We start from the raw sequence: 13,622 nt of genomic DNA on the forward strand, positions 1-13,622 counted from the left end.
ATGATATCATATACAAAACTGTTTTAATTGGCGGGGGTGGGGAACTAAGTCTAAGTGATGCCAGAGAAAATGCCATATTATAATGAAGACACAGGACACATGAACAGTGTATCAAAAGATGCAACGTGTTTAAAACAAAGCTCTTCCCACAGCCTACAAGACGGCAGGTGATCTGGGGATGTCCCTAACTCTGCAACCACTGCTCAAGCGGTACCTCCCTCTTAGTCATCTCACGTCAGGGCCTTTGCACTTGTTCTTCCCTCTGTCACGAAACTCCTGCCCACACAGTCACATGATTCCCTCACTTTCCTTGGGTCTCTGTTCTCATTAACTAACCAGAGAGGCTTTCTGGGATCTGCCTAAAAAATGGTCACCCCATTCCCCATCTCTCTTGCGTGACAGATGGAGAACTCTTCATGCTCCAGCTCTCTCCATGGCCCTGCTTTCTCCCTCACTCTGTCGCATTTTTCTTGGGAGCACTTGTCCTCACCTGTCATTGTCATTGTATACTTTTATTTGTTTTCTACGTCCTGCCACTGAAATACAAGTTACATGGGAATAGCAACTTTTGTTTGGGTATTATATTCCCCAATACCTGCATCAATAAATATATTACAAATGAACCCGGGCCTGACATAGACTACATGTGCAATAACAAGCCAATGAATAAAAGGAAGAGAGATGTCCTTTTCTGAGCTCAGGATAGATATCTCTGAAACTATAAATGGAATGTGCCTACTGAATCCCAGATACTCAGTCTCTTTATTGAATTTTTTTTCCAGTAAATTAAATTGGTCCCCCATAGATATAGTGGTAGCTATGAAGAAAGGCCTCTTAGAAAGCCAGCATCTAGCCTCACAGGGAAAGGCATCATTATGAACAGCGAGACAGTCCACTGGGAAGCTCTGCGGGTCAAGCCAATGCACAACAAAGTGAGACGAACTTAATCTTACGTTTTCTGACCTGGTGCCTTAAGAGGACATCACGTGGTCTAAGCTCTTTGGAAATACCGTTGAAATAGCCAGAGATCTCACATTAACTAGATGGCTACTGTTGTTGAAATCCATCCCGGATCCTATTTGGTTTTTACAATGCCAAGAACATCTACGATTCCTGTTTGCCATTAGTGTTTGAATGTATGCTGAGAAATCTAGTCTATCCATTTAAAAAGTGTTTTCCAAAAACAAAATACGGAGAATGGTAATTTTGCTCACTCAAGTAATTATTTTAGACCCGGAAGAGCCCTTGAAATCATCCAGACAAGTGTTTGTTGTGTTGTGCTTTTCTGGGCCAGCTGGACTTTTCCCCAAAAGAAATCTGGAAGCAGATGGAATGGAGCCTCCTGTGACATGCAACAATGAGCCAGAAACCAGTCCCCTAACCCTCCTGCCCCTTACGAGTCCTCAGGGGAGCCCAGGGCGCCCTTCAGAGCTCAGTTAGAAACCACTGAGCCCGTTCGGCCTCATTGCTTCACACACAAGGAAACGAAGCGCGTGGAGACCAGTAATCAGCCCAAGGTGAAGTCACCTCTGACAGGAGCCACGTTTTCCCATTGGCTCCTCCCACAGCCATATAAAACATCATTTACGGCACCACATCCGCTCTTACAGATCAGTGAACGCTGCTTTCTCAAGGAGGCTTTTTCTGACACCCCAGACTAACTGAAATGTCCTGCGTGTCTCTTTAATACCATGACCTTCTCTCTCAAATTCTCAGAGATTTAATAGTGTTTTCAATGCACATCTGTGCTCCTAGGTATAAACCCTACGGCGACAGGGACAGTGTCTCACCCTCCTCACTGCGTCCCCAGAACCCAGACCTTTGCCTGGAAACCGAACAACCATAAGCACCTTGAGGGGAAGGCCATGTTGTCTTTGTATCCTGTCGCCTGGCTCTGTGCTTAGCTCAGAGTAGCAGCCCAATAACTGTCTTTGAGTTGAATCCAATTGTGGAAATAAAACTACCTGAGAGTCAGGAAAAGCCCCCCTGACCTTCATTCAGGTTTTTCTAGGGTTGGGTGGTCTTGAGCAATTGTCCTACCTAGTTTGTCCTTACTTTGGTCTAAAATAAAAGTTGGATTTGGGAGTCTTAGAAAACCCTCCCAGCGGGACATTACTGTGATGCTATTTTCTTCTGCTCAGAAATGTCCACTGAAGGTGTGTGTCAGGAATTTGAAATAATGAGATAACTATAGAGATATATAAAAATGTTAATTCTCATCAAGAGTTAGTGGTTAAGAGGGGGACCTTGGGAGTCATACCGCATGCAATGAAGTCTTCGTTCTACCATTTACGGGGTGACTGGAGAGTAACTTCCCCATACCTCACTCTTCACTTCCAGAACAAAGGCCAGGATCGAATGAGATCACATAACTAGTATAATTAGGTCCTGGGTACCCAATAAGATCTCAACAAACCTTAATTGACATTATCATCAAGATTATTCAAATGGGAATGATTTCCATTCAAACATATGTAAAACTAGCTTGATGACATTTTCCATAAACTCACTGCTCTCCCTCTTATGTTTCAGGAGACAGACCCACAAAAGGAAACAAGGTAAGAGAAATCATTAAAATGTGTTTGGTACCCACTCTTTATTTTAGAAGCATGGGGATGTGGACCATGTAAAGACTTGGATATCACTTGAAAAATATAACCCAGGCGTTTGGTTGGAATTTGTCATTTCTATTTGTAAACCCCAAAATTGTTAAGCATTACTTCTGCTCAGAGAATAATAAATTTAATTTCTGATTCTCTTTCCTTCTGCAGACTCCTTTACCACCTCCTCGGTAAGACACCTAAAATAGAAATTGTATTTTGCTACGCACTTAAATGATTAGTTCCAGAATTTGAAAAGCTCCAGAATTTAAAAAAGAAAAACACGAACAGTTGATAGTTGAGAAACTAAGATGAGCTTGCCAGTGAACAAGGTCGAACAAGTCAGCCACTCCACGTACCTTCACTCATCAGTCCGTGATGTGCACCTTGCTCCCCATCCTTTCCCCGTTTCTTCCCTCCGTTTAGTACAGAAAGCCCCCAGACGGTACCGGCCCTAGGAAACGCCTTCAGGAACTTACAAGGTATAGGCCTATATTTATATATGCACACAGATTTTTCTATCAAGTATATGTAGAAATATTACTATTATTCTATTACACATACACATGAGAGTCACAGCCTTGACTTCTCAGGTTCTTGGTGAGGCACTCTGCTGTCCCTCTCGGGGCCCCAAGAGGACCTCCATCACAGCGCGAACCACCCTTGCTGGTAACGTCTCATGGCTTCTCTCTCTGCCACTCTGGAGGGAAGTGTCTAGCGCATGGACTGTGTCTTTGCTCTCTGCATCTCCAGCCTCCATCAATAGTGCCCGATATGCTTTGTAAATGAGTGAATGTGAGAATAAATGGGTGAGTGAGACATTCATTGACTCTCAAACATGTTCCTAATTCTTTGGGGGCATTTAAAGAGCTCACATCTTCCAGTCTTCCTCAATCTCAGATAGGTGGCATATTGAGAAATCTATGATGCCCTGCAGAAAATGACATCCCACCCTTTGGAAAACAGAACCAGACCAAAGGGCACGTTGCAGGGAGGGAGCTTTAGGCTCAGCAGGAGAATGACTACAGTATTCGGATAATCGCAGCTACCTGAAATGGATCAGACTGCCCTGTCAAGGAGCCAGCACCCCAAAATGGACTTCCCACCCAAAGCTGGGGACACAGAGGACAGGGCTGGTTGAGGAGCCACCTGCACAGCGAACCTTCTCAGACTCTCACTGTGACTCTTCCCACAGGCCACCTGTCACTCTTCCAAAGAAGTACCAGCCCTTGCCCCCCCAGCCGGAGAGCCGCCGGTCACCCCTTCCTCAGAGGATCAGCTTCCCCGACGTCCAGAAAGGGCCCAGGTGACAGGTTTGGTGTTGTTGCTGGTGAGATGCCCAGGGAGGTTGGTGGGCTCGGGAGGGTGAGGAGGACAACCAGCCATCTCGGGAAACAGTCTTCCTACTGTGCTGGGAAGAGCCAATGATGCATGGAGGGAAAAGACTCTTAGAAAACTGCACTTTGATTCTTTAACAGAAAATATACCTTCTTGGGGCGCCTGGGTGGCTCAGTCATTAAGCGTCTGCCTTCAGCTCAGGTCGTGATCCCAGGGTCCTGGGACGGGGTCCCACTTTGGGCTCCCTGCTCAGCGGGAAGCCTGCTTCTCCCTCGGCCTCTGCCTGCCGCTCCCCCTGCTTGTGCTCGCTCTCTCTGACAAATAAATAAAACCGTTTAAAAAAAAAGAAAGAAAGAAAAAATTACACCTTCTCTGTAATAAAATTGAAACAAAGGCTCACTTGAGACCTGAATTGTTACAGAAGGAAATGTTAAGTGCCAGAAAGGAATCAGGACTTTTTATGTAAAAACTGAAAGGGGGTTCAGGCTATTTGTGGACCAATACTGCCCCCCGGCTTCTCACCACCCCGGCTGTGGGAATACAACCGCGTGTGAAAACCCATTTGTCAAAAACGTTATTGCCATTTTGACAAATAATTAAAAAGCCAACTCTATGTCATTAAGCTGACGACAAAGTCCCATTCCCAAACGTGTGGGTCATCTGGCAACCAACAACAATCACAAAATGTAACAAATGCGAATAGGTGCTTTTTTCCCCCCAAGAGAGTTTGAATTTCCAGAATTTCCTCATTTTAGAAGTCAGAACACAGATTAACATTTCTCTCTTGTTCCTGCATGGAATGAATGACGCTTTCTTATGGAAAGCTTGAATAAGCAGGTTGGAGCACCAGGCATTAGTTAGTCAGCATTTTTCATAGATAAATTCAAAATATCAGGCACATTTTGAGCTTCTATGGAAAACCCAGTCATCACTGGTTCTGCTGGGGAACGCTGAAGAGCCTAAAAGGCCATTTCCCCCTTATTTTTCTGGTGAATGTCTCTTCATCTGCTCATCCTTGGCAGCCCCGCGCAAACATACCTCTGACAGGCAGAACCCCCTCCTCTCGCCGGCGCCATTTCTCCTCGTCTGCCGGCTTCTCCACTGGCCTTGCAGTGTGGGGAGGGAAGCAAGCTCTCAGGTGTCGATTCCAACTGCCCCAATTGAAATTTAGGTGCTCCTTCTTATGAACTGGGAGATTGGGTTGGAGGTGCCTCTGCCCTCGGAGAAATTAGCAGTGTCCAGAGACACATTTGCTGTGATGAGCTGGGTGGTGGGAATTCTCCTGGCATCTGGTGGGTGAAGGCCAGGGATGCCGCTAAACACCCTGCAGTGTACGGGACCACCCTGTGACAAAGAATAATGAGCCCTCAAAGGTCAATAGTGCAGAGCTTGAGAAAGTGCTTTAGAGCAAATGACTAAACTTCACCCAGCCCTCATCCTTCTGGGCGGTAAAGTGAGGATAACAGTAATGCCTACCACCTACCTCATGGGCTAATGTGAGAATTACACAAGATAAATCATGCCAAGCGCTCCACACTTCCTGCCCAGCACATAGTTGTGACCTTGCGCCGTTTCCTGTTGGCACCCTTGCCCATCCCTCACCCCGTACAATTATTCGGATACAGTTCTGTCTGTTCCACCCCAAAAGGGGGGACTGACTCATTTCAGTGTGCGTAGTTCCTAGCGCAATGTCTGCCTGGCACATAGTACACCTTCGATAAATCTGTATTTCCTTCTGCCGTTTCCAGAGGGTCCTAGCCAGACTGGGAGTCACCAAGTTTACTCAGTTTTGATTTCTAGTTTCAAATCAAGAGAAACAGGGAGGGGACAACAGCCAACAATTGACCATGAAACCCATAAAGTGATGTCATCAGAATTGGAAACGTAAAATGTATCATCCCTGACACTACTGACCAAATAGTCTAATATGTTCAGAACTGGTCAAAACTCAGAGAAGTAAGGAGGTAGAACATAGGATGAATAAAATATCACAGCTGATGAGGTTGTTCAGTGTGGAGAAAAAGAGAGGATCTTCTCTTCCTTCTGTTTCTTCATGCTGGAAAGCACAGGTGTTGGGACCCAGCAGAACTGGGTTTGGATCCCAGCTGAGTCACTTCTGGCTACATCATCTCATAAAGCTCTCAAACGGTTCTGAGTTTCCGTGTTTGTGAAGACAGCAGAAAGGTCCCCATGTGACAGAGTGGTAAGGATTTCTCTAGAGTGCCTAGGAGAATATCTGTCACGGCACAGAAAAGAAAGAAAAACACCTGAACATCATCTCCCATCTGTACCCAAAAGAATTAGGCACCCATAACCCCATTTTTCTCTTGAAATACAGGCTATATATTCTAGTGCAATGTTTCTCATTCTGGCTTTACATTAAAATAATTAGGAAAGCTTTTTTAAAAGTATTATTCCCCAGTATGTGCTTTAATCACTCTGAGAGGTAAGAACCCATCATGTTTTTTAAAGCTCCGCTGAGTGAATCTGACGTGCAGGCAGAGCTAAGGACCCAGAGGGAACCAGGTTCCAAGAATCTGTCAGTAAAGCTTTGATGGTCTTTAGGCCGTTCCTACATATGCTCCAGCTTCCAGTGTCTAAAATAATACTCCCTTGATCTGCAAATGAGTTCCTCTGCAATCTGGATCACTCCAGCCTATCGTGCAGCCAACACCATGGTGTTGGAATCCTTACATGTTTGCATTTTGCATCCTTTTGGGTTTCTGCAGCCATAGTTAAATTTGTTTAATCACTTTTAGAAGTGACGAGAACCTGGCTGGGTGTCTTCACCATCAACCCCTCCAGAGTGTCATGACATCCCATCTTACTGTATGCTTCCAGCAGCCCTCTAAAGTATGGTTTTCGAAGGCTCAGCAGCTGGTTCGTAGTAGGTGCCTGGTAAAAATCACTTCCCTACCCACTGGGCACATAGGGTCACTAAGATTCACAGAGGTTAGGTGACTTGGTCAAAGCTATAGGGCTGGCGTAGGACTGTTGAAAGGGTCAAAAACCTGTGTGAGACACCAGGAAGGTCACCATGAATAAGAAAGAGTTTTGCTGTAGGAGGAGAGCTTCCAAATTCATTTTGAGTTGGGCACCGTATTGGTAGTCAGATGGCCATTACTGATGACCCACATGTGGCCTGTCCACAACCACAGGAGGCTGTGGCTAGGTTCACTTTCTCTGAAAACAGAAGGGACTTTGGAGAGCTGAGCTGCTTCAGCCCATGCAGGAAGGCTAGTGCCCACTCCCCTCCTACCAGCTGCTCCGTGGGCGCTTGGGGATGGACGGCGCTCCATCTGGGAGGCTGTGATTCACATGGGGTAATCCACGGCGGCCACTGAAGGCAGCCGACAGCTGCAGCCCTTTACAACGGGCTCTGCTCTCCCGATGGTGAATGCGGCTCTGCGCATTGCTGCAGCCATTTGTCTCCACCTGCTCAGCCAGTCTGTTTGAAAGCTAGGTCTTGGCTTCACAAAACCATTGCTGAATCGAAGCACTTCAGTTCATGAACATACCACTTAAATCCTTCACTGACGACTGAAAGCTAGAAGAGAACTTTGAAGTCAGGGGAATGTTCGCTGGGCATTCTCAACCATTGATGTACCGTTGTTACGATTTTTATCATATCCGTGTACTTAATATTTTTGGCTCAGCTCATTTTTTAAAGTAAGGAAATGTACTTAAAAGGGGAACATCATTAGCATAACTACAACACAGACAGTTTCAGACCCAAACTTTGAGCCAGTGGCATTTCCTCTCTCTTAAAAGGGAAGACAATTAAAATGCAAGAGCAATATTTGGATAAAGTCATCACCACATGGAGACTCTCTCTTTGACATAATTAGAAAGAGATGAAAAAGGGAATAACTCCTTTGTATTTTCAATACCATGGCATATGCACCAAATAAAAGCATCCTGAGTAATCATCAGAGGAAACGACATCTGCTGAGCTCTGATTAAATACAATGGGTCCACTCTGGGGTCTTTCGGATGCTTTACCTCATGTAGTCCCACAACCACATTGTGCAGAGAGCAAGATCACAATCTCCAGTTTACTGAGAGGGACACAGAAATGCAGAGAGGTCACGAGCCACGACGTCTCCCTGCAGCTTCAGCAAACTCCAACCCCATGCTTCAGGGTTAAGCCAAAATGTAATTTACAGAAGGTACCTGCTATTTAAACAACAAAACTATGGTTTTTCCCTTTGCAACCAGCAAAGCCAGCACCACGTCACTTCAAGCAATCTCAGGGACAAAAATGTACATTCTGATGATTTGGAAAGTGAAAACAAAAAAAACCGGTGGAGATATTGAGAAACCAGAGTCCTTGAAGAGAGGAAGCATGGATTACCAAGAAGATACGCAAATGAGCATGGGAACAGGAACTTACGGGAAATACTGATTTTAGAGTGAATTTAATTATTACAGTTTTGCAGGATGTTGCCATTGGGGGAAACTGGGTGAGGTGCACACAGGATCTCTCTGTATACCTTCTTACACGAGCAGGAGACCTACAATTATCTCAGGACGAAAGTTCCATTTAAAAGAAAGCGTGACTGTGAAGGCGTTCTGCAGATGGAAGGTGTTATTTTCTTCCAAATAGCTTTCACGTATATTATTTCACGAGCACCTTAATCAACCCTCTCATTTCTGTGTGGGCTTACCCATTTTACAGGTGGGAAAACCAAGCTTCAGAGAAGGGACTTCACTTCCAGAGGATGAGGGAGCTCACAGATGACAGAGCAAGGATTCAAACCCGGTTTATTTAAAACTAAGCGAAATCCAAGGGAGGCTCAAGAAAGGCTATTTTTACAAGTAAAATGGATTATCCTCAAATACACACTGAGCACCTATTTTGCACAGGAAAGGATGTCAGGAAGCTTATTTGTGCCATGTGGGCAGTGACCATGGTTTATTGGCCATCTCTGAAACAGAACATGGGACAACTTACACGAGATGAAAGAGATGGTGTGGTTCTGGGGGGGGGGGGGCAGGCAGTTCCCCACCCCGCTCTGCCATTTTGTGACTGTGCAGGTCTCCCCCCAACCACCCCCAACCACCCCCCAAGCCCGATGCCTTCATTTTATAGATAAAGGGAGCAACTAACTTGGGGAGTCTTGTCAACATAGGCATTTCCAGGCCCAGAGACATTGCCATGCACGGAAAACACTCCTACAATTACTTGGGTTCTCACTTAAAAATCCAGTTTTTAATGTTACCACTTCCAAAGCCTAGCTTTCCGGAAGCCTCACATTTCCATCGATCAAGTATATTACTTATTTACAAATCAAGCAATTTTATCTAAAAAGAAGGACACTCTGTCACACTAGGTAGGTTAAAGAATCTTAGACAATAAGACTTATTTACAAACTCAGTTAAACCTCCTTAAACATTTGAAATACCTGTATACATCTAACTTTAAACCCTAACGAGCAAAACTTCATAAATCTTTATAAATCTAATAAGGTAAATATATAAATCTAGAAAAATTCAAGTTCTCTCAGTTTGAAATCTTTATAAACGGAGTCAAACATAGCTTGACTCTTGTAACTTAAAGTCACGATCAATTGCACATTTTAAATTGAAGCCACATGGCAATCAGTCAGTAGTCCTAAAATGCCAGAGTCTCTTAAACATTAAAAACAGAATTTAGCCTCAATTTAACCCAAATAATTAATACTATGGGGTTCAACTTTATTACTTCTGATCATATCTCATTATCTTCCCACTTGCCCCATTAAGAGTGGGAGGCAGGGGGGCAGACGTACCATCTCTGATGGGCTGATGAGCTGGTTACAAAATACAGCCCTCAGTCCATTTCCCTACTACTTGGTGGTCTAAGAGCAGGATGCAGCATCTGAGCGCTGTGTGCTCCTGGGCTCATCTCCATCACCCTAGATCAACAGTCACCTTCTGAGGCTGGTGTTGCTGTCTCAACCTCCCCACATTCCCAAGGACCAGTCTCTCTCCGGTAGACCCAGGCAGACAGAATGTGCCTTCATCACTCTTCATCTGACTTTGACCACATCCCAACAGCAGTGCCCACTGAGCGCCCCACATTGTCATCCTTATCGCTAGCAATCCTCACAGTAACCCCCCAAGATGAATGCTCTTGTGGCCATTTCACAGGTGAGAAAGACGAGGTTCAGAGGGGCAAAGTGATTGAATTGACAGTATCCACGAAAGGCTTGCTGGCTCTTCTGAGACCTGCCCAGGGCGCACATCAGCACACTGTGTGTTGAGTTCTTACCCCATCATTCATTCCATGGTCTGTCTCAGTCTCCCTTCATGGAAGCATCCTTCCTCTGACACACGGCTTCCTGGGATCCCGCCGTACCCTACAACTTCACACGTGAGACTCTTTATGCTTCCTCAAAGCAAAACACGAAGAACTTTGCAATCAAGCTAATAATAGCAGGTCTGACTGTGCTAATGAAACCCAACAGGGAAAACCAAATGTCAGGAGAAATGAAGACGTTATTGAAATTCTCCGAAAATGAGAAGCTGGTTTATTCATGTCCTTTCTGTCACCACCTTTCATATTGCCTCGTAACTTCTTCTGTTGCTTAGAAAATTATGAGAAAAATAACCTGGCTTTTGCTTTATAGTGCAGTGATGAAAATCACACTGGACCATGGCTGTTAATTTGGCAATGAAAATGCAGTCAAAGGTTTTTAAGGGCTCAGAGTGATTTTATCTTGATCATTATGAACTGTATTTTATGTAACACCGTATTTATTTTCCTTACAGGCAGATAAGCTTAAAGGACTTAAGTGAGGTAAGTGGAAATTTTGTCCTCAGAAACAAAGAAGGGATTTCTGTGCATTAGCGTCTGTGATGGGCAAGACACTATTTGATTCAGAGACTTTATCACACTTAATTTTCATAATAGCTATGCTCAACTGTATTATTATCTCTACTTTAAAGATGAGAAAACTAAAGCAAAACATGTCAAGATCCAGATCTTAGACCAAGGTCTTATTTTGCCACCTGAATATACTCAGGAGTTCACAGGTCCAATGAAGAGCATCCCAGTTTCCATGGAAGACATAAAGCCTCCACCAATGGCGTCCAGCCTTCAGCTTTACAGAAATAGGATGTTGGAAATTGTACTATACCTTGACATTTGGTCTTCACAAGAAAGACAAGCTGGCTCAGTACAAAAAATTTGAGATACAGACCCACCAGACCTGGGTTTGAATATACACACAACCCCACCCCTCTTTCTGTTTTCTTGGCCATAAAATAGAGATAGATATACTTCTTTGCAAAGTTGTTGTGAAAAAGTTAAAGTAAGTTAAAGCAGGTGCATAATGACCAGCTGAGCAGTAGAAGCTCAATAAACAGCATGAAAGTCAAGTATCATGGAGCTGCCTTAGAGCCCCTCCACACTCAGCTCCCTAACCCCCAATGAGCAAGTTCCCTAAGAAGTGGTGGGTCCACTGTGACTGATGAAAAGTCACTGTCCAACAACCAGAGTGGCCTCACCTCATTCCCACTGGCTTCCTAAGGGACTTGGTTCTTGTCTTAGTATTTCAACTATGCTCTTATATCTAGATGGCAGGGGTTAATCTATTTTCTTTCTTTCTTTTGTTCTGTCTGTCTGGCCTTTCTTATTTGGCTTTACGAGAATGCCAAAATCAAAAGTCACACTTCTCGTCACTCAGCAAGACACTTACTACCTCTCATCCATCAGATAATCATGGCAAGGAGGACAGCACATAACTGCTGAATGAGAAAGTGAGCCCTGGTTCCAATCAGGACCTCACCTGGCTCTCCCTCTTCTGGGAGTTGTTGGATGATGTGTAGTCCACAACTCATGGGTCAGCCTGCAAGGACAATAGGCCTTCCAATCAGTAAGGAGCAAGAAGGAAGTAGCAAGGTCAGCCTCAGACAGCGGGGGTCATGCAGGACAGTTTGTTTTCTTTGTGACTTTGGCTGGCATTCTAGAAGTAGATATCATCTAAAGAACAACACCGCCCACTGGAAAAACACATTCTTCCTCCTTATCTTTGGCCAAGACACTTCCCCGTTGTTTGTCTGGGCCCAGAGTCAAGGCCATTTCTCCACCACAAAAGGCCATCTCATAGGGCAAATACTATGCTTGGGTGTGAAGTGCTCACTCACATTATATCTTGGGAACCAGAACCCATTCCCAGCAGCAATGGTGTGCTGCCCACCCCAACTCAACTTCACACAGAACATTAGAGTTGTCAGAGACTCATTGTCTCATTTAATTCTCACAAAACCCTAAGAGAAAAAGAAGCCTCAGGGGGGTAGAAGACTTTCCAGAGCCCCCACAGTTGGCAGAACACAGGGCCAGCCCCTGAAAATCCAGGTCCACTCCCCACACTGTGACTCTCTGCCTCAGGAAACACAGAGACACCTCCGAGCTAAAGTAGCTTGATAGAAAAAAAAAAAGGAGGAGAAGGAGGAGGAGCAAAGAAGGAAAGAAGGAGGCATTACTATTTAACTTGAATGTTTATTTTCTAACAACAACAAAAAAGTAAAGTAGATAAACTGAAGAGATTTTACCCCACTTTTCTAATTGCATTCCATTTTAAATTCAGAGCCCTTAAGCACGAAGTGGGCTGGATCTCAATTAAACAAAACACCTGCTCTCCCAGAGAGATGGCTTCTTAGCCCTATTTCCAGCTCTGCTCCCCCAACTCCTTGAACAAGCCTGAGATTGTCTTCGACAAGGCTGTCTCCACAAGAGCCTCTGACTGGGCACTTTGAACTGCCAGGTCCAAAGTCCCGGGCAAGACTCAGTGGGAGACTTTCAAACCACTCATTAGGATGGATTCATTACCCTTTTTTTTTTTTTTAATATTTTATTTATTTGACAGAGAGAGACACAGCGAGAGAGGGAACACAAGCAGGGGGAGTGGGAGAGGGAGAAGCAGGCTTCCCGCAGAGCAGGGAGCCCGATGCGGGGCTCGATCCCAGGACCCTGGGATCATGACCTGAGCTGAAGGCAGAGGCTTAATGACTGAGCCACCCAGGAGCCCCGGATTCATTACCCTTTTTACTTAGCCTATAGATTTGCCTGATTTGCTGTCCATGATGAAATGTATGGCCTCTTTCCCAGAACCCAACTCTTTGACACCGAGGTTTTCAAACCAAAGGGGCTTGCCTGTTGGCTAGCTTCAGACAAGAGGTTCAATGCCTCTCTGAGCGATTTGTTGCTAAAGGTTTCTTGTCTGTGGAGCCAAGGTGAGTCAGGAGACCTGGGCTCCAGGGGTCAATACACTCCCCCCCCAACACACACACACCCCTGCCTATAAAAAACATCGTAAGTCCAGTTTGTAGCCGGAACTTTTCATGTAACATTGAGACATACTTGTAGTATACTCCTATTTCATACTCTGCATAAATACTTGCAATGCATTTATAATATTCCAATAAGTCAGTATAGCACCAAAATTTACTTAACTCTTCTCACTTAGATGGGCATGTAGATTGTTTCCAGGGTTTGACACCATAAGTAATGATGTACTGGACGCCTTTGTGCATGGAACTGGGTCCAGATTTCAGGTGCTTTCTTAGGAAAAAAAGTCTCATCGATGGAATTATTGGGACGAGGATAGGAGCAATCCTAAGGTTCTTGACAGCTATGGTTCAACTGTTTCCAGAAGAGTCAAAGTAATTTATAGCCCCATCAGCAGACTGTATATTTGC

At 44.7% G+C, this 13,622-nt stretch overlaps 1 protein-coding gene across 1 annotated transcript in view; it reads left to right on the forward strand.

Annotated features, from left to right (window-relative positions):
* The window catches only part of CLNK (cytokine dependent hematopoietic cell linker), an 83,250-nt gene that overhangs the window by 44,568 nt on the left and 25,060 nt on the right, over positions 1 to 13,622 (forward strand). Inside the window, exons 8-11 of the mRNA XM_021677661.1 lie at positions 2,533 to 2,558; positions 2,772 to 2,791; positions 3,796 to 3,906; positions 10,692 to 10,719. Of these exons, the coding sequence (XP_021533336.1) occupies positions 2,533 to 2,558; positions 2,772 to 2,791; positions 3,796 to 3,906; positions 10,692 to 10,719 (185 nt within the window). The remainder of the gene's footprint in view (positions 1 to 2,532; positions 2,559 to 2,771; positions 2,792 to 3,795; positions 3,907 to 10,691; positions 10,720 to 13,622) is intronic.

This window comes from Neomonachus schauinslandi, chromosome 2 (genome assembly GCF_002201575.2).
Source record: "Neomonachus schauinslandi chromosome 2, ASM220157v2, whole genome shotgun sequence".
NCBI lineage: Eukaryota > Metazoa > Chordata > Mammalia > Carnivora > Phocidae > Neomonachus > Neomonachus schauinslandi.